The sequence below is a fragment of the Muscardinus avellanarius genome, assembly GCF_963383645.1.
Source record: "Muscardinus avellanarius genome assembly, chromosome: 15".
Taxonomy (NCBI): domain Eukaryota; kingdom Metazoa; phylum Chordata; class Mammalia; order Rodentia; family Gliridae; genus Muscardinus; species Muscardinus avellanarius.
The window spans coordinates 63,456,120-63,478,557 of NC_137801.1; the positions used below are offsets into that span (position 1 = coordinate 63,456,120).

The 22,438-nt window shown below is 34.9% G+C and overlaps 1 protein-coding gene across 1 annotated transcript in view; it reads left to right on the forward strand.

Moving 5' to 3' along the window:
* APLF (aprataxin and PNKP like factor) overlaps positions 1-22,438 on the forward strand; it is a gene marked incomplete at both ends in the record, with an annotated part of 86,795 nt that overhangs the window by 38,170 nt on the left and 26,187 nt on the right. Inside the window, 3 exons of the mRNA XM_080711941.1 lie at positions 921-1,099; positions 7,278-7,621; positions 18,424-18,549. Coding sequence (XP_080568067.1) covers positions 921-1,099; positions 7,278-7,621; positions 18,424-18,549 — 649 coding nt within the window. The remainder of the gene's footprint in view (positions 1-920; positions 1,100-7,277; positions 7,622-18,423; positions 18,550-22,438) is intronic.

A 22,438-nucleotide genomic window follows, 5' to 3' on the forward strand; every position in this document is an offset into this window, starting at 1 on the left:
ATTGCAATAAGCAGTGTGATACCTCAATAATTGAACTAATGGTCAGTGCAGCTATTAAGTGACTAACAATATACAGTGTGGCTATGTGGAAAAAGGATGATTCATGTTGAAGTGGGAGGGTGCAGAATGGTGCAAGATTTTGTCATGCTACTCAGAACACCATGCAATTTAAAATGCATGAATTATTTATTTCTGGAATTTTCCATGGTTGACCATGGTTAAGCAAACTGTGGGGAGGGAAACTTTGGATAAAGGGGTCAACTGTACATTATTTTTATATTAGTTCAATTTTCTATTAGATGATTTATGAAATTGTTAACAAAATATCTGATTTACTTTACCAACTGTATTGATCTCTGGCTAAGTATTATATGAAACATGATATATATTGTTATTGAGATATTTTCTTCATTGGCAAAGTCTGTAGAGGTCATTTTTATTTTGGGTTTTTATCTGTATTTAAGATAGGTTGGATTCCTCTCGAGGATGTTAGGGGCTCAATAAGCATATGCATTGTTCATTGGGTTGCTCTTAGTACAATTAAAAATATGTAACTAATTTGGGCCAGGACTCTAGAAGATAGTTTACATATCTTACCTAATTTACTTCTCCTAAAAATTCTGTAAAATATTATTATAATTACTATTTTTGAAGACAGAGTTAATAGAGGTGAGATGAAATAGTTAAGGTATGGAACTCCCATTGGCATCTTGGCCTGGCAGACTGCAGAGGTAGATTTCTTGACTATTCTGCTACTTAATGTTTTTTGAGATTTTCAAATAAATATTTTCAAGTTGGTATTATTATAAATGTAACTTTAATTTCACTTACTATTTTATTACTTTTTCTGCATGAAACATTGACATATGAAAATATAGGAAATATTTTTTCTTAATATGTTTGGTTTATGTGTGTTTAAGATAATGTAATCCAGAGATGTGGAAAAGAAGGAAACTATAAAGATGAAGCTGAAGTAACCGTAACACAAGAAAGAAAGCGACTAATTTCATTAGAAAATTCCGAAAGTATATCAGCAGAACAAGATGCAGGAAAAAAGTGCAAAAATATTGATGAAGAAGAGTTTGTCACTTCATCTAAGGTGATTTGAAAATAATTCAATTCATGATTATTAATTTCCTTTGTCAAGTTTTCTAACTAAGAATTAATTACACGCTCTATACATCAAGAAAAAACCCAAACTGCTCTTATTGTTGAATTTTTGCAAATAGTTTTATTAGCCCCATTTTTAATTTACTAAAACTAATCTTTAATATATGTATAGTATTAGCATTGTAGAAAACAAAGCATTAAATTTAGAAAATTTCAGATTGAAAGAAAATGAAGACCACTTGAGTAATTATTTGGCACCTCCATTCTGAAAATACAGAGTATTTTATAATACAGATGGAGTCTTCTGACCTTTCTCTGGGGCAGGTCTTTTGATATGGAAATTCTTCCCTGTAGACCTGCACCATCTCTGGCACAGACCCTATGCCTTTTGTAACACTCCAAAATGTGTTAAGTTGCTTATTAGGAATCTGGGATTCCCCTACATCCTTGAGGAAGTTCACTTCTCTTAGAAATGTAAAAATACCCTAGGCTTTTGGGCTCCTTCTATTTTCTCGCTAATTATCCTTGGCTCCTGGAAATCTCCAACCCTTTCCTTGAAGTTCTTGACTTTTTTTTTTTTTTTTTTTTTTTTTTTTTACTACTGAAGATATATTTTGAAAATTGAAAATATTTCCCAACACTGATACATTAATACATTTTGACGCCTCTTTCCAATACTGGTATAATTCTATACTTTAAATTCAACCTATCCATTGTATTTGTCCTTTTTTTGCAAGAAGAAAAATTATTTTACTCAAAATAAAATGAATAGTATACATATTTTACTATCCTAACTCATAAAGTTTGATAATCCAAAGAAAAAATTTTAAGGAACATCTTCCTAATGGATAGAGAAGAGTAGTAAGGAGGTCCAATATGTTCAAGGTAAAGGTGAGGATCTGATGATATTAAGAGACTATTACTGCCGGGTCTCAGAATGGCCTGAACTCTGGTTGGCTAATTGCCCTTCTTCCCTTAGGGCTTCTAAGGCCCCACGTATTTTGGATAAGGGATATTCACCCTATAATAGGCTGGAAATTATTGTTCTTAGAAGTCTTAATGGAAGGGAAGAGAGGACATCAGTGTGAGATGGGAGTGAAACCTTTGTAGAGACCTTTGTAGAGGTCTTTGTAGAGGGAAGACCTTGAGATATTTTGAGCCACAGAGGTAATCCTTGTCTCTCTCTAGAAAAAAGATTGAAAGAGAACGAGTAAAAGATTTGGAAATGAGGCAAAAGATTATGGTATTAAACAGCCAAGAAATAAAGAGAATCAGAGCCAGGATAGTAACTTTAAGGATGGTGAGGATATTGCATAAGAAGGGTTGATTCTGTGATGTCTGAAGTTCTCAGTGGAGAACAGAAAGGAACCCAATTCAGGAAATATGGGGTCTTTGGCTTACATGACAGAAAAGGATTTCAGCATGAGCCAGTCAAGACATAGATACTTATTTAGGATAGCAAGAAGTACACACTACAGAGAGAATGTGGGCCATCTCAGGAGTGAGAGTCACTTTAAGGGCTCATGACTCTTCTTTTATGAGACTTTCGTGAGGAGGTAAGTCAGGATGAAATTAGTCTTGTAGTCACAAGGTGATTTATGGCATTTGGGTCATCTGTAGGGTCCTGATGGGGCCTTCACTATCTTCTCAATAATTATATCTTTTGCTTAGAATATCCAGTGATAGTGACAGTGCCCAAGTAGATTGCTCTTTTGTGTGTCCTCTCTCCTTTGACAAATCTTTCTTACTTAATTATTATTCCTGGGATGGATAATTAAGAATTTAAGGTTTTATTATGAGTGAATTTCTAATATGGTGTCTGCCACTTTTCAGGACCTTTTGCATTGTCTATCTTGTCTGATCAATAGATACCTCTTTGAAGATAGTCAAAAGTGCTCAGGTAATTCATAAAGATTTGTAAATCCTCCAACATTTGAACAGTCATAGGATGTGGGGAAGATGGAAGGCCTGGCCTGAGGAGTAAGGGCATTGGAGAATTTTGCCAGAGGCTTCCATAGTAAAGTCACATTTTTCTTGATTTTCCTTTGTGTCTCTTTTCTACCTTTTTCTTTTATCCTACCTCAAGGAGGCATTGGATTAGGAAAATATCTGGAAGCAAAATGCAGGACTTGTGTGGATCTGGGCAAAGTAAGAGAAAGAAGGAGTAAAAGACTTCAAAATTTCTTGCTAGGATGAATGGATATATAGTATATTGGCAGATATTATGGTAAAGAATGCAGAGGCATTAAGTTTTGACTTAAGTTTTGACATTGTGAGTTTTAGGTGCATAGAATATTGGGGCAGAAATGTAGCTAGTGGTTGGGTACAGGGATGTGAAACTGAGGCATGAAGTTGGGCCTGGAGGTTGGGATTGTTTAGTCATTAGTATGTGGATGCTAATGGAATTGATGCAGGACTTTTAAGGCAACTTATCAGCACAAACATTCTTGCCAAGGGCAGCTTGGAAACAACAAATTACCTTACTGAATTTGTCTTAGAGGGTAGTTTATTATCCTGTCCCTTATACATTAAAACTTCCCATTGTTGAGAGACAGGAGTGGACTTGTTAAGCAATATAAGAGACTATTTTAATAGACTTAAAAATACAATTTAGCCACCTCCAAGTACCAAGGTCACCTTCTACCAGCGTCTTGCTCTTTGGTCCCTGCAGTCTCTAACAAGTATTTTTTATGTCATAGGGAATCTAGCCATTCTCACATAAATCTTGAGCCTTTTACATTTAATGCTTCATGTTTCATCTAATCTTAAAAGATAATTAATGTGGGATGTTTAGAAAAATGAAGCTCTCTGTCTCCCTCCTACCTTCCATGCAGAACATCTTCCATCTTTCCTGTTGCCTTACCAGTTTAGTGACTTGCCCTAGCTCAGGAGCTTTGTAATTGGCACAGTACAAATTTATGTCTCAGCAAACTTATAAAGTACTGCATGTAATGGATTTTGGGATCATTTATAAATAATTGAAGCCATGAATGTTAAATTTTTGAATGCCAAGGGTCTATTGTATATCAATATTTCATGGAGTTCCATAAAGAGTATTAAAAATTCCAGCTTTTCTGCTTTACAGTATATTTGAGAACTCCTGGTCTATAGTATTGATATTTGTGACTTCAACATTCCATTTTTTTTGGAATAAATTAACATGTTAAATGTACTCCTTGTGAAGATTTAAAGGATTTTTTCTCCAACAAAGAAAATTCTTCTTTGTATTTCATGGAACTAGAGTGAATTGAATGATGATTCTATATATTTTATTTTTATACTTTATTATTATTATTATTATTATTATTATTATTATTATTATTATTATTTGCAGTACTAGGGATGGAACCCAGGGGTATTATATATCTGAGCTACACCCATAGCCCTATTTTTAAGTCCTTATTATGTTTAAAACAGGGTCTCCCTGAGTTGCCAAGGCCCTCACTAAGTAGTAGCTGAGGCTGTCTACAAACCGTGATCCTCTTGTCTTTACCTTCCAAATACTGGGATTATAAGCATGCACCACCATGCCCAGCATTTATACTTTATTTTTAAATAGCAAAATGATACATGCTTCTTCAGGTGCATGTGGAGTAAAAAGTAAAAGCTTGAATTTGCCTCATCCTTCAATTCCATTCTTATTATATAGTAGCATTCTATACCTTTTCATTGGATTTACACAAGTAAAAACACACATAAGGGATTAATTAAAAACATCTTTATTTATGCCATTATTAATTTAAAATCTATAAAATGTATTTCATAAAATATATCCCAGTATTTTATCACTTTTTATACCTGTCTCCTTTTTCTTTTCTGTAATAAATGTGACAAGATATGTGTAGGATTCCCCCCCCCCCCAATTCTCCCACACTGCTGCTAAGGCTTTAGCTGGGGACAAGGTACTAAGTATAGCTATCCCATGTTGAAGGGAGCCTCTGGCAGTGACAACCAATACTTTTCCTGTGGGCTGGTTGAAAGGTTTGAGAATGTACACCATCCCACACTCAGGCTTTATACGAAGAAAACTGAACGGTCATGTTTGTGTGAAGTTACTTCCTCCCTTTCTAAAATCAAGAACAGTAGCAGTATAAGAGACTTACTTAGATAGTTTAAAATGCCAACAGTAACAAGTGACTGGCATTTTATTGGATATCTACTAACTAGTAGAATCGCTGACCTATCCTGTTGCTGAATAGGGAAGAAGAAAACTGGGCAGCACTGATTTACTGGGGGACTGTTGAGTGGTGAAGGGTGGAGAGATCATGATTGCCCCATTTTTGTCCTAGAGTTTCTATTGCTGGCATGTCCTAGTTGGTTCTGTAGTGGAAGTGGATGAGATTGAGGTAAAGTTGAGCAGCTTGGAAGCAGAATATATGGTTTAGAGTATTGGTTTCCAAATGTACTGACTTACCAACCCCTTTTCAGAAAAAAATTACTCAGCAACCCTACTGGGTCCTTCCACTGCCCCCTATTTTTATTCAGCACTCCCCAACTGCACCCAAGACACTACCACCCCTCTGGATTTCTCCAGAGTTCATCCCCAATAGGGGTGAATCACTGACTTTGTGAGTCTCTGGTTTATAGGGATGTAGGATGTTAGCCACTTTACCAAGGTTTGGCTCTAAGAGCTAGCCACGTTGCTTACTTTTGACATACATGCTGTTTGCAAGGTGATTAGTTTGTTTAAACAGTATTTTGAAATTACATACTCTATTACTTTTTAAAATATTTTTATTGGTGCATTGTAATTATACATCACAGTAAGGTTCAAAGTGATACAAACCTAAATGCACACAATTCTTGGTGTGTTTCCCTTCATATCCAATCCTGATACCCACCCTCTCTGTCCATATTATTGAAGTTAGTAGTGATGCCTTCACATATGGACATAGAATCATTTGAACTATTCCACCTGTTCTTTTTCTCTTCACAATCTCCCTCCCCCTGTCCCCTTCTGTTATTCTACTGGCTGTATCATCAATTATCTAAAGTACTTTTGGTTTCCTATTTTCTCTCTAGTTTAAAATGAAAGAAAACATTTGATCCTTGACTTTCTGAAATTAGCTGATCTCATTTATTTCTTTAAAAATATTAAACTAGGCACTTGGGAGGCTGAGACACGATCGCATAGGTTCGAAGCCAGCCTCAGCTACTTAGTGAGACCCTGTTTCCAAATAAAATATAAAATAGGTCTGGGAGTATAGCCCAGAGGTAGAAAAGCCCCTGGGTTTTACCCCGAGTAACACAATAAAATAAAATAAAATATAAATAAATAAATAAAAATATTAAACTAGTCCAAAAGAAGTCATGTTAATAATTCCAGAAATTTGAGCTATTAGATATTAAGTAGTATCAAAACAGCTTTTTCTAGGTGGCGGCCAACACACATGAGTTCTTACTTTTAAATGAAGGCTAGAATTCATGTGTATCTGGTACCTTTTCATATCTTGGAAATGGTTACCAGATGACTTGTATTTATCTGAGCAATGTTTCTACCCTACACGGAATATAATTAAGAAGTCATTTTAAATAAGATTAGGCTTACTCTTCCTGCTGCTGATGAGGACAGATTTTAAAGCTTCTACAGTGCTAATGAGAATATTTACTTGGTACAAGGCATCTTTAGATTCGTTAAACTGAAATTTTTATTTAGACCGTTTCAGAGGAAACTTTTTTTTTCTTGAATTGGTCATAACATACCCTTGTGCAAATTTTTCTTTGAGCATATCATTCATCTACAGAAAAAAATTACAATTGTATTAAGGAGTTAGAAATAAAGTCTTGGAGTAATTTATAAGAAATGATAAGTACAGTGCATGGTTAAGAGCATAACATGGTTTTTAACCATGGCATATAAAAGCTGTTTTTGAGAGATATATTCAAATGAAAATAAAAAGTTTTTATGCTTCATTTGTATTTTTCTGATTATTTTTCACAGAATGTTTGACATTGTGAAAATTTATTACAACTATAAATTTATTTCCTAATAATTGCAAATTATTTAAAGTTTTTAAACTAAAGACAAAAATGGTATTTTTAGTAATTTTAAAATATGAACTTGTAAGTTTTTAAATTATCTATTTCATAGATATTATAGTTATATCCTTTTAGATTAAATATATATATTTTAAAATATTTCATTTATTTCTGATTTGTTTTTATAGGAAATGCCAGAATCATTTTCTGCAAGCACACTAAGTAACACAAATATAAATAATATGAAGACTACTACACAGAGAGGTGAAATGCCAAGAGAGAAGCTTCGTAAGGTTTCTGAACATAAAATCATGACCAAAGGAACAAGTAAAGAGGAAGAGACAGTGAGCTGTTTTGAGAGTGTCCGAGGCACGTCATTCTGCAAGGAATCTCAAGGTTCTCATCCTGAGTCTAACTCTGATCCCTCCAGTCCTGAAACTTTGCCTGCAAAAGCAAGTGGTTCAGTTCTAGGAGGATCAGAAAAAAACAAGGTGAAGAGGACATCCTGCATGTATGGAGCAAACTGTTATAGGTAAAGTGAAATTACAGGTAGCATATAAATCTATTATCTCAACAGCATGCAGCTATATAGATAGATGCCGTAGTATACTAACAACCTAATAAAACCCATTAGTCGAGAGTCAGGAGCTTTACCATGTTTTTACTGGTTTGCATTTTCTCAGTATGCATTCTAGCAAATCCTGCCAGAAGCTCTTAAGGTACAATGGGGAATTAAATGTTTTATATGTAGACATGCTGACTAATGCAAGGATCTGCATACTGGAGAATCCAGACTTGAAAATTGAATCACCCAGACTTAAATACTGGCTTATTTAATGTCAGTGTTAGAGAAATAGCTTCATAAGTAGTTGTATATAGTCTAACTATTAAGATTATTTTAGGTTGTGTTGAGGCATCATATTGTATTTGTGTATTTTCCGTAACCGGGCTTTAAATCAAATCACTGTGTACCTTTTTTTGTTTGTTTGTTTTCAGTACTGGAGATTTAACTCAGGGGGCATTCTTCCTCCAAGGTACACCCCTGGCCCTATTTTTTATTCTTTATTTTCAAACAAGTTCTCACTAAGTTGTGGAGGACCTCCCTAAGTTGCTGAGGCTGGCCACAAACCTGCAATCCACCTGTCTCAACCTCCCAAGTACTGGGACTTACAAGCCTGTGCCACCCAGCACCATGTACCTTTTAAAACAATTGAATATATTTCCTGGATTGATTGTTTTTATATTTACTTAATTACATTGTATTATATTTTCTTTTCTTTCTTTTTTTTTTTTTTTTGGTGGTACTGGGGTTTTTCTGGAAGCCCTTCTGCCTCCAGGCTACACTCCCACGGGCTACACTCCCAGACCTATTTTTTAACATTTGTTATGTAGAAACAGAATATCTTAAGCCAGCAAGGCTGGCTTTGAACCAGCGCGATCCTCCTGTCTCCGCCTCCCAAGCGCGGGGATTACAAGCGTGCACCACCACGTCCGGCCTGTATTATATTTTCTAAATAGAGATCATAGGGAGTATGATAAGGGGAGAAAAGAAATAACTAATATGTATTGAAAAGGAAGATATCAACTTGTAATTATTAACAAATGATATAAGAATAATCTTCAGAAAAATCATTTGAACTAATAAATGAATTTAGCATGGTTAATAGATTCATAATGAACATTACAAATAAATATATTTCTATGTCTTAGCAACAAATATTGGAGGTTTTAAAATTAGAACATTTACAATCGAAACCTTAACAAGCTAGGACTAAATTTAATAAAAGATACAAAACATATATGGTGATTATGGTAAAATTTTAAATAATAATCAAATGAGTATATTATGAACATAAGTTATAAAACTCAGTATTGTAAAAAATATATTTTCCTAAAATTTATCTATATGTTTAAAATCTCAGTAAGGTAGGTGTGTGTGTGTGTGTGTGTGTGTGTGTGTGTTTGTACATGTACATGTGTAAGTTGACAAATTGACTCCACAGTGGACTAGCAAAAGACTTAAAATACTCAGTCTTCCAGTGCACATATGAAAGACTTTTTGCCACCAGATAGCAAGCCTTATTATAAACTCTAGTCTATAATGTTGTACAATATTGGCACAAGGATAGATAAATAGTGTAAAAGAATACAGAGTTCAAAACCAAATTTACATGGCTCTCTCTGTGATAAAGATACCAGAGCTGATCCATGGATTAAACACAAAGTTTTGATCAGTGGTATTTGTTAAATGGATATTCATATGAGAAATACTAATTATAATTTCTGCCTCATATATTACAAAAATATATTTCAGATGGCTTTAAAAACTTAAGTGTTAAACATATAATAAAGTTAGCTGCTGGGGTCCAGCCCTAGCAGGAGTCAGGGCTCGTGTGTTGGTGAGAGAAGAGTCGAGGTCGAGTGAGAGACGACTCTGACACACAGACCAGATGCAAGCTTCTCCAACTTTATTCAAAATTTGTTACAATCTTTATAATTTCTTTCTTGGCAGAATAGACAAAACCACAGTCATGCAAGCAGGAAATTTCAAGGACAGAAAAAGTCTTTAGCAGACTTCAGGACAGGGTGCCAGACATTTAATAAATCACAGAAAGTATGCTTTGTCTCATATCATAAGGTCAGCTTGAACTTAATCTTATATGTTGGCCCAAACTAAGGTCAGCTTGAGCTTAATCTTTGGCCCAAACTTTATACTTGGGGAAAAACAGATCTTTGCTGACTCAATCTCTCAGACACTGCTGCCCATTAGTTATAATGCTTATTCATAAAATTTCAATTACACATATCAATTCGAATAGTTTTAAAATAATTCTTTTGAAGGAGGAAGGGCTAGTTTTTTCTCACGGGGGACTCCAGCCTTTGCAGGTCCCCGGGCCAAGCTTTTGCTCAAGGCCTACACGAGATGCTGTAGCAGTTAGCAAAGGATAAAATAGTAGAATATATACATGTCATAGGGCAGTTAAAAATTTCCTAAGCATGCTAAAAATAATTATAATCAGGTAATTAAATAGATTAATTAACTGTGTTAAATTACCATTTTTTCCCAGTACTGGGGATTGCACCCAGGGCCATTCTACCTATGAGCTACACCCCTAGCCCTACTTTTTATTCTTCATCTTCAAACTGGATCTCACTGAGTTGCAAAGGACCTCACTAAGTAGGTGAAGCTGTCTGTGAAGCATGATCCTCTTGTCTCAGCCTCCCAATTCTGGGATTACAAGCATGTGCCACCACATTTGGCTCTTAAATTACCATTTTTTTTTATTGGTACACTAGTTTCACATCATAATGTGCATCATATTGACAGTGGCATACATTCACATACTTCTTGGTGTCCCCCTGCTTTCCCTCCCCCACCTCCCAACAATGAGTGTCCAGGTTAACCATGCTACATTCACACTTATACACATATTCAAATGTAGATCCTCCATTAATCAAACTCAGCCTTTTTCCTCTCCCACCCTTCCTTTCTAGTTTTGCTGAAGTTTCTCCTTCATTATCTGGAGTCCCTCTGGTATCCCTAATACTCCCTAGTTTGGGCATATTAGAGAAAACTTATCTCCCTTCCCTGTCCGTGCTTGGCTGATCTCACTTAACATAATGTTCTCCAAGTCTTTATGTCTTCTTGCGAATGACATGATTTTGTTCTTCTTTATTGCTGAGTAGAATTCCATTGTGTGTATTTCCCATAATTTTGCAATCCATTCATTTGTTGATGGAGACCTAGGTTGGTTCCATATTTTGGCTATTGCAAATTGTGATGCTATGAACATGGGTACATACATACAGCAACATGCATATGTTACTATAGTTCTCTGATTTCAGCCCCTTTGGAGAGATACCCAGGAGTGGTATAGCCAGATCATATGGTGGGTCCATTCCCAGTTTTCTTAGGAATCTCCACACTGATCTGGTCTCCATAGCGGCTCAACTAGTTTGCACTCCCACCATCAGTGTAAAAGAGTTCCTATTTTCCAACATCCTCACCAGCATTTGTTGTTATTTGACTTCTTTATGCTTCACACTTTGATTTGGGTTAGATGGAATCTCAGTGTAGTTTTGATTTGCACTTCCCTGATGGCTAATGATGTTGAAAATTTTTTCATGTATCAATTGTTCATTTGTATCTCTTCTTTTGTGAGGTGTCTGTTCAATTCAATTGCCTATTCTTGATTGGGCTGTTTTGCTAGTGGAGAGTTTTGAGCTCTCTGTATATTCTGGATATTAGCCCTCTATCAGAGTGGTGGCTGGTAAAGATCTCCCATTCTGTAGGCTTTCTCTTTAGGTTCTTGATGATTTCCTTTGATGAGCAGAAACATTTTAGTTTGATGCTATCTTACTTATTAATTCTTGCTTTAATTTCCTGTGCTTTGGAGGTCTTGTTGAGAAAGTTACTACCTGTGTGTATATGTTAGAGTGTTGAACCTATGCCCTCCTCTAATAGCTTCACAGTCTCTGGTCTAATTTCCAAGTCTTTTATCCATCTTGAATTGATTCCTGTGCGTGGTGAGAGGTAAAGATTTAGTGCCATCTTTCTACAAATGGATAGCCAGTTCTCCCAGCACCATTTGTTGAAAAGGCTGTCTTTTCTCCAGCACATGAGTTTGGCCCCTTTGTCAAAGATCAATTGACTATAAGTATGTGGGTTTGTTTCTCTATCTTCTATTCTGTTCCATTGGTCTCTATGCCTGTTGTTTTGCCAATACCATGCTATTTTAACTACCATTGCTCTGTAGTATAATTTGAAGTCAGGGACTGTGATGCCTACTGCATGATTCTTATTGCTGAGAATTGCTTTGGCTATTCTGGGTCTTTTCTTTCTCCATGTAAGATTTATGACTAACCAACCAATAACAATCAAAGAGTTTGAAACAGCAATAAAGAGCTTACCATCAAAGAAAACCATAGAACCAGATGGTTTCCTAAGTGAATTCTATAAAATCATTATAAGAGAGCCGATCCAAATACTCCTCAATCTATTTCATGAAATAGAAAAACACAGGACTCTCCCAAATACATTCCATGGAATCAACATCACATTAATACCAAAACCAAATAAAAACAGTTCAAGGAAGGAAAACTACAGGTCTGTATCTTTGATGAATTTGAATACAAAACTGCTAAACAAAATACTAGCAACATGCATTCAAAACCACATAATGAAAATCAAACACCATGAACAGGTAGGGTTCATCCTATGGATGCAAAGCTGGTTCAACATACGAAAAGCAATCCATGTAATTCATCATATAAACAGAACCAAAGACAAAATTACATGATCATTTCAATAGATGATGAAAAAGCATTCGATAAAATCCAACCTTCATTTATGATAAAAGAACTGCAGAGAATAAGAATAGAAGGAACATATCTCAACATCATAAGGCAATCTACACTAAGCCCACAGCCAACATCATATTAAATGGGGAAAAACTTTGAGAATTTCCCCTAAAAACAGGAACAAGACAAGGATGTCCATTATCACCACTTCTCTTCAATATAGTACCTGAGACTCTAGCCAGAGCAATAAGGCAAGAAAAGGAAACCAAAGGAGTACAAATAGGAAAAGAAGACCTCAAACTTTCACTATTTGCAGATGACATGATACTATATTTAGAAAACCCAGCAAATTCAACCAAAAGGCTCATAGAACTGATCAACACATTCAGCAAAGTGTCTGGATACAAAATCAATCTTAAAAAATCAGAAGCTTTTCTGTACACCAACCATAAATCCACTGAAAAAGAAATTCATAAAACTATTCTACTTAGGATTTCCCACAAAAAATAAAATACTTAGGAATGAACTTAACTAAGGAGATAAAAGACCCTTAAAAAGAAAATTATAACACATTGAAAAAAGAAATCAAAGAAGATCTTAGAAGATGGAAAGTACTCCCATGTTCATGGATAGGCAGAATAAATATTAAAATGGCCATACTTCTAAAAGTGATCTACAGATTCAACACAATGCCCATAAATTACCAAGATCATTCCTCACAGATATAAAAAATCAGTCCTTAAATTCATTTGGAACAACAAAAAAAACCAGAATAGTCAAAGTAGTTTTCAGAAACAAAAGCCATGCAGGAGGAATCACAATACCTGACTTTAAACTATACTACAAAGCCATTGTAATAAAAACAGCATGGTACTGGCACAAAACAGATACATAGACCAGTGGAGCAGAATAGAAGACCCAGAAACAAATCCACACACTTTCAGCCAATTGATTTTTGACAAAGGGGCCAAAAACACACACTGGAAAAAAGATAGCCTGTTCAACAAATGGTATTGGCAAAACTGGTTAACCATATGCAGAAAATTGTAAATTAATCCCACTTTCTCACTCTGCACAAGTGTCAAATCAAGATGGTCAAAGACTTGGAAATTAGACCAGAGACCTTGAGGCTCCTCGAAGAGGGGATAGGTCTAACACTGCAACACATAAGCACAGGTAAAAACTTTCTCAACAAGACCCCAAAGGCACAACAAATTAAAGGGTGAGTCAATATGTGGGATTGCATGAAACTAAAGAGCTTCTGTACAGCAAAGGAAACTGTCAAGAGCCTCAATTGAGAGCCAACAGAATGGGAGAAGATTTTTGCCACTTACTGCTCTGATAGAGGACTAATACCTAGAATATACAGAGAACTCAAGAAACTCAACACTAAAAAAAATAATTCAATCAAAAAATGGGTAAGTGAACTAAATAGACATGTCATGAAAAAAGAAATTCAAATCCCCAATAAATGCATGAAAAAATGCTCAATGCTCAATATCATTGGCAATCAGAGAGATGCAAATCAAAACAACCTTGAGATTTCACCTTTTTGGTCCTTAGCTCTGTGCTTTCTGGGCCTGAGCTCTGCACCTTCCTGCCCTGAGTCTGTGCTTCCTTACCTGCACTGGTGGAGGGTGTCCACTGTAATCTTAGAGCTACCTGTGCCCTGTGCAGGTACCATGCCTTGAGCACTATGGTCCTTTCCTGTGTTTCTGGAGGTTCTAACTGTACTACCTCTGGGATAGGCCACCAGGCCTTAGCCCACTGGGATCCCTACAGCTGCTTTGGGCAGTTGTCTGCCAAGTAATGCAGTGCATTTACTTTGCTGTCCTGTGGGCCAGGTCTCTGGAGGGCATAGTGCACAGCTGCAGGTGCCTGCCTCTGGTGTGTGCACAGGCTTTTGCATCTTTTTCTGTGTCCCTGAAGTGTGGTGCTGGTCGCTTTAGATGTTGGAACTTTGCTGCTGCTTTCTGCACTTCAAGTTCTTGAATACTTGTCGGGATTTTTGGGGGCTGCAGCACCAGAGCCGGCAGCCGTGCTTTGGGATAGCGGCACATTATGGCACCGGCCGCCACGCCAGGTCAGTCCTGCACTCAGGCTCTTTGCAGTGGATCTTGTGTTCAGAGTATTGTATTTTCTTCCGCCATGGTTTCCATTTGTGTTTTTGTTCATAAATATCTTCTGCTGCTTTTGTTAGTTTGTTTTTTTGTCAAGACGCTGCCTTCTCAGTAGTTGAATTTTATTTGTTACAGCTGAGATGTGCTGCATCCCACAGTTGCCATTTTGAATCCCTCCTTAAATTACTATTTTAATTAAATTGAAATACAATTAGAAGGGTGTAAAGGCAAGCCAGGAAATATATTATCTATTTGTTACACATATATCAAAGGAATCGTATCCAAAATAAATAACTAGCAGTAGATAAGAAAATGATTGACAATTCAGTAAACACACACACACATACCTACACCCCCCTCAAAATCTTATCTTTCAAAAAAGGATACCCAAATGGCTATAAAGCATTTAAGAATGTTTTAAAGCTTATTAGTCAATAGAAAAATATGAAAACACAGTGCTGAATATTAGGGGTTACCAAACTGTTTAAAGGGCCTGACAGTAAATATTTTTTACTTCTCTGGTCATATGGTCTCTGTTATAGCTAAATAACCTTGTTGTAGTACACAAGGAAGCAGTCATAGATAACAATAACAGTGAAGATGTCAGTTTAATTCAATCCTAGTTGTGTGTATATATATATATATTTTCAGAAGTAGAAAAATCCTAAAATTAATATATATTCTTAGTAGATCCTGAATAGCCAAAACAGTCTTGAAAAGAACAAAGTTAGGGGTCTCACACTTGCTGATGTCAAAATTTATTACAAAGTTATAGTAATAGCAAAATAGCATATTACTGGCATAAATTGGGAAATTCATGCTAGTAGAATACAGTTGAGAATCCAGAAATATACTCTAATATACAATCAAATGATTTGCAACAACCACGTCAAGACGGTTCAATGGGAAAAGGATTTTTTTAAACAAACAATACTAGGAAAAACTAGATACCCTTTATTGTTTATCTTATACCAAATTAAAAAATTAACTTAGGTTGGATCAAAGATCTGAGCATCAGATATAAAAATATAAAGCTCTTAAGAGGGAAAGTTTGCCATTGAATTTAAGAAAGATTTCTTGAATTGGTACTAAAGCATAGACAATAAAAATAAAAGTAGATAAATAAGACTACATCGAAATAGAAAACCTCTATGCATCAAAGGATATAATCAATAGAATAAAAAGATAAACTGTGGAATAGTAGAAAATATTTTCAAACAATGAGATTGAAGTAGTAATAAAAAGCCTTTAAAAAAAAGAAAAACTCAGGATTAGATGGATTTACAGTTGAATTTTATCAGACCTTTAAAGAACTAATGTTGATGAACCCAAATTATTTCATAGAAAGGGAAGAGCTGGCCATGGTGGCTCATGCCTGTAATCCCAGTGCTTGGGAGGCTAAGACAGGATGATTGCAGTTTTGAAGCCAGCTTCAGCAACTTAGTGAGGCCCCTAGCAACTTAGTGAGACCCTGTTTCAGAATAAAAATAAAATAGGGCTGGCTGTATACCTCAGAGGTAGGATGCCAAAACACACACACACACACACACACACACACACACACACACACACACATGCGCCAAAAAATTAAAAGAAAATAGAAAGAAAAGAAAGAAAGAAGGAAAGAAAGAAAGAAAATTAGAGGGAACACTTACCATACAAAGTCAATATTAGCCTGTTAACCAAAAGTAGGTAAGGGCACTTCAAGGAAAGAAAACTACAGACCAGTATCCTTGACAAACACAGATGCAAAAATACTTAATAAAATATTAACAGAATCCAACAATACATTATAAAGGTTATACATTATAACCAAGTTGGTTTTGTTCCAGGGATAAAAGGATGGCTCAACATATGCAAATCGATAAATGTAATACAGCACATAAATAAAATTAAAGGCAAAAATCACATGATCATCTCAATAGATATAGAAAAAGCCTTCAATAAAATGCAGCAGACATACTTGATGAAAACCTTGAAGATACTAGGGGTAGAAAAGAACTTACTTCAACATCATAAGGGCTATATATGACAAAAACAATGCTATCAACATAAGAATGGAGGAAAACTGAAATCATTTCCTCTAAAGTCAAGAACAAGACTAGGATGCCAACTCTCACCACTCCTTTTGAATATATTGGAAACTTCAGCCAGAGCAACTAAACAAGAGAAGGAAATAAAAATGATCCAAATAGGAAAGGAAGTAAAATTGTCCCTGTTTGCAGATGATATGACCCTATACTTATAAGATTAGAAAAGGTTAACCATGAGACTTCTAGACTGATTAACAGGTGAACATTAAAAAAACTTTTTGCGCCGGGCGTGGTGGCGCATGCTTGTAATCCCCACGCTTGGGAGGCGGAGACAGGAGGATCGCGCAGGTTCGAAGCCAGCTGCGCTGGCATAAGAGACCCTGTTCCAAAAATATTAAATAGGTCTGGGAGTGTAGCCCGGGGGTAGAAGGGCTTCCAGGAACCCCAGTACCACACACACAAAAAAAAGATGAAAAAAAAAAACTTTTTTGCATACCAGTAAAGGGTCCTCTTAGAAAGAACCAGGAAAAAATTTCATTCACTCTACCTTCCAAAAACAAACAACAACTTAGGAGTAAATATAACCAAAGAGATGAAAAAATAAGGAAAATTATGAAATGCTGGGAAAAAAAGACATCAGAAAATGGAAAACCCCCCTATGTTTATATATAAGCAGAATTATTGTTAAAATGGCTACATTACCAAAAGTGATATACATATTTGTTGCAATCTCCATCAGAACACCAATAATATTCTTCTTAGAATTAGAAAACATAGTCCTAAGATTTTTATGGAAGAACAAAAGATCCAGAAAAGCCAAAGCAATTATGAGCAAAGAGTAACGTAGAAGGCATCACAATCCCTGACTTCAAATTTTACTGCAGAGCTATAGTAATAAAAACTGTAGTTCTGGCATAAAAATAGACATGTAGACCAAATAGAATAGAAGCTACAGAGACAAAGCTACACAGCTATAGCCATCTGATTTTTGACAGAGGTTCCAAAAGATTATGTTAGAGGAAAGACAGCCTATTTTTCTAAATTTTCTGGAAATACTGGATATCATATATAAACGATTGAAAATAGATTCCTGTCTCTCAACCTGGACAAAAGTCAAGTCAAAATGGATCAAATACCTAGAAATAAAGCTGGAAACATTACAACTGCTTGGAGAGAACATAGGGGGAATGCTCTAGCTTATAGGCTTGTAAGCAACTTTCTAGGATTCCTATAGGTCAGGGAATAATACAGAGAATGAATAAATAGGAGGGTGTGGAGCGAAAAAGCTTCTGCACAGTGAAGGAAACAATAGTGGGAAAAAGAGAACTTAAGAATGGAAGAAAATCTTTGCTACTTACTCTTCTGACAGAGGATCTCTAGTATATATAAACTCAGTACTTTTAGAAGACAAGATCATTGGCTTTGTATAGTAAGATGGGTTTGATGATGGAGCAGGGCAAATGGGAACTTTTTAGAATGTTGGTAATGTTCTGTGTTTATATTAGCAGAGGGTGCACAGATGTGTTCACTTTATTAGAAATCTTTAAATGCTACATATGCTTATGATATTTGTTATATAAATTTATATACACGTATGTATGCTATGTCAAGTAATATTTGCAGATCATCCTCTAGTACTTATGACTTATCACATGACACCAGAAGTTTATTATGTTTTCATGACGGTCCTGAACTGATTAGATATCATCGTTTTTATGTCATCAAAGTAGTATGCCAGTGCTATCTATGTTTATGTTGTCAGTTAGCAAGTTGGTTCATGTTTGGGAATCAGATATGTATTGCTTGGTTTCTGCTATATCCACTAAAAATCTAGACTATCCTATTAATTATTTTTGACAGTACATTTATCACCTTTGTAGGAAGAATCCTGTCCACTTTCAACACTTCAGCCACCCTGGTGATAGTGATTATGGAGATGTACAAGTCACTGAGCAAGACGAGACTGATGATCGGCCCGAATGTCCCTATGGGGCATCTTGTTATAGGTATGTGAGCTCTCTTACTCAGGCAAACTGAGCAGCTTCTTATCTCAAGCCTTTAACTTTCAGTTTTTGAACTTCCATTGATTATAGATTTTCATTTTGTTAATAGGTAGGATTATGTTTCTTTTAGGTAATTAGAAATAATTAACATTATAAATCATGTTAAGTACTTGGAAATTTTTTTCATTTTCAACTTTCTGAAATGCAAATTAGATAATTTAAAAGCTTCTGATGCTGTCACAACATATACTGTCTTGAGACTTTTAGGTGTGGTATGTAAATCCATTTGGGATGTTGCCTCTCCTCTCCTCTCCTCTCCTCTCCTCTCCTCTCCTCTCCTCTCCTCTCTTCTCCTCTCCTCTCCTCTCCTCTCCTCGAGTTAAATCAGGGCCTCATGTCTCCTCCCTCTGCTAACTTCTACTACTTCACCATTTTTGCCAAAACATAAAACTCAATCAGAAAAGTGAGAGTACTTCTCCTCTGTGCTTCTATAGCATCTTCTTCTCTATATTAAGCACAGAGTAGAACTCATCTGTTGAGACTGTGCTTTGTTTCTTTACCAGAACGTCTCATCCTCCAGGCAGTAAGTATCTTGATACAAGACTCTTATTATTGTTATCCTGAAACTTTAATGAGTGAGTGTACATCAATTGAATCAAACTATCAAAGAAAGGAGTAGTGATTCCAACCTAAGAGGCTTTAATATCAGACAACCCTCTTTCTTAGGTAATTTTGAATACACATTGCTGAACCTGTTGGCCTCCCTGAAGTTGTTGCTTTTTTAATGATTGTGATTAAATAAGATGGCTAAATAACCTTCTGAGATTGGAAAGAGAAATCAAAAGGTTTACACCTTATCATTTGAAAAGTGAGTGTTCACCGGGTGTGGTGGTGCAGGCTTGTAATCCCTGCGCTTGGGAGGCGGAAACAGGAGGATTGCACTGGTTCGAAGCCAGCCTCACTGGCTTAATAGACCGTGTTTCCAAATAAAAGTATAAAATAGGTCTGGGAGTGTAGTCCGGAGGTAGAAGGGTTTCCAGGAACCCCAGTACCACCAAAAAAAGAAAAAAAAAGTGAGTGTTCAATTTCAGTAGAAAAAACATCCTGCAAATAAAATGTTACGATTAACTTTGCCAATAAAGTTGAAGACTTAAAGCATTCAAAAGGCTATTACTGTATACATAGAAATAGAAATTAGCCTACCAATGAATTATAAATATTAAAAAGTACTTAGCAAGACTTTTAGATACAAAAACCAGTATATAAAATCAATTGTATTTCTATATTGCAATGCCAACCAGTAAGAAAATAAAATTTTTAAAACATAATATTTCTTACAATGTCAAAAAGGATCAAATTCTTTTGAATAAATATGATGTGTGGAAATCTTTATGGAGAAAACTATAAAACTTTATTGAGAAAACAATTTTCAGAAAGACATAGTAATTGTAAAGATGAAAATGTTCCTGGTTCAAAGATCAAATAATGTTAAAATGCCATTTTCCTCAAATTGATTTTTAAGCATATCCATTCAAAATAACAGTATCTTTTATGTAGAAATTTATAATGTGATTCTCATATTTATGAGGATATGTACAAGGCTCCAAAATAGCATGATGATCTTAAATAATGAAAAATAAGTGGCAATTTTTTTCTTTTATCTTATAGTAATTAAAACAATGTGGTGTGGCCTTAAAGGAACAAGACTGAAACAGTAGAACCCAGAAACAAACATAAGAGTAAAGCTTTAAAGATAAATAAAAGGGAATTGTTTCATGATTCCAGAGTAGAGATTATTTTCTGAAATGATATAAAGAGCAGTAATTAAAATTGAAAACGTTTAATTATTTGACTACATTTAAATTAAGATTATTAAAAATTCATCAGTACATTCTATTAAGAGTGAAAACAAACCAGAATGGTAAAAATATTAACAACTCATATTCCTGATATTAGCATATAATCAGAACATGTGAAAGATTATTTCAAATTGCTATTGCTTGTTGCTTAGTGACAGACACAGCTTTTTCCTCAAAAAGAAATCCAAATGATGAATTAACATATGGAAAGATGCTGTGTCATTAGTAATCAGGGAAATTACATAAACATGTACACACACAAACACACTACCTTGAAGTAAGTAATTCGTTTTTACTATTTATTTAACAAATATTTAAAAAAATAAACAAATGAAAAGTACTAACAAAAGTATCGAAATGTGTTTGTATAACACATATTTATATATAGTTATATTTTATTTTGGAAACAAAACTTTTTCATAGCTTATGCTATAATTCATGGCACTATGGTAATATGGTTTTCATTAAAAAACTTTTGTAATAGAGAATTTTATACATATATACAAGTGGAGAGAACGTAGAATAAGTTCAAAATTGAATTTGGCTATTATTTCATCTCTTACTGCCCAATTGCTTTCTATCCTTACCTTTGTATTATTTTGAAGGAAATCTCTAAGATTATATCTTCTCATCCCATTTTATCCATGGATATTTCAGCATGTATTTATAAAACAATTGACTATCCAAAAACATAGTATAGTACCATTATTGACCTTATAGTGATACACACATAGACACACACAATGTATATATATGATGTATATATAAGATTATATATATATATATATATATATATATCTTATACATTTGTTCTTTGAATCAGTAACCATTTAAGGTCTATGTATAACAAAAATTGCTGTCTTTTAAATTATTTAATAAGTTCTTAATTATTCCCTGAAATATATTTGTTGAAGAAAGTTAGAATATTCTATAGTCTGGGTTTTTCTTATTGTATTACAAGATGATCATCATTCATTATGTTTTTCTGTATTTCCTAGTAATTTACAGTTACAGTTAGAAGCCTGACTACATATCAGTTCTAAAATATTGTAAAAATTTTCTGTCCCTATGAATGTGCACCTCTTCGTTCCTAAAATACTTTTGCCTTATTATCTGATATTTTAAAATGTTTGGGGATTGTTCTAATATTGAATTATTATTGCTTGATATTTTAAAATGGTTGGGGTTTGCTCTAGCATTGAATTATTATTATTGATTTGTAATTTAATTCTATTTGATGATATAACATACTCTTGAATTTAAGTCTTTGAAAATTTATTGAGATTTGTTTAGGTTTAGAATATGACCATTTTTGCTGAACATACTAGGGACATTTAAATGTGCATTTTGCAATAGCTAGAAGTAAGATTCTATAAATGTTAGTTTATTCAGCTTGGTTATAGTTTTTGGATGTTTTTTATATCCTTGCTGGTTTTTTTTTTTCCTATAGTTGTTTTGTTAGTTACTATGAGAGTTAATGTTAAAATGCCCACTTTGATTCTAGGCTTGTTTTATTTCTTCCCTTGATTTTTCTCATTTTTGCCTTCTGTTTTTTTCTTTTTCCATTTTTCTTTTTCATTTATTTTTTGATTTTTTTTATTGGTTCATTGTAGTCATACATCTTAATGGGGTACAAGATGGTAGAGTTATACATACACCACTCCTTTAGTGCTTCCCTAATTCTCTCCCCATTCCCAGCCTCCTTACTTTCTTCTCATGTTTGGCTTAGTGATTAGCTTTGATGTGTTTGTGAATGTACATCATGTACATTAGGGAATTTCCCTCTTCCAGCCTCCCATCGTCCTCAGTTAGGTTGCCTTATTTGCTCATCTATAGATTCTACTTCTTCATCTAGTGCGATGGACCAGCTCGGCCAGAGCACTGGGACTATTGGGACAGGGTTCTTGGAAGGTGGGGCAAGGTTTTGGCTCTTTTCTGCAGTGGCTTTTTCTGCAGCAATTTCTCCCTCTTATCAAATAAACTCCTTCAAGTCCCTGTTCACGGCGCTAAATGTGGAGATTCCTCTCCTGAAC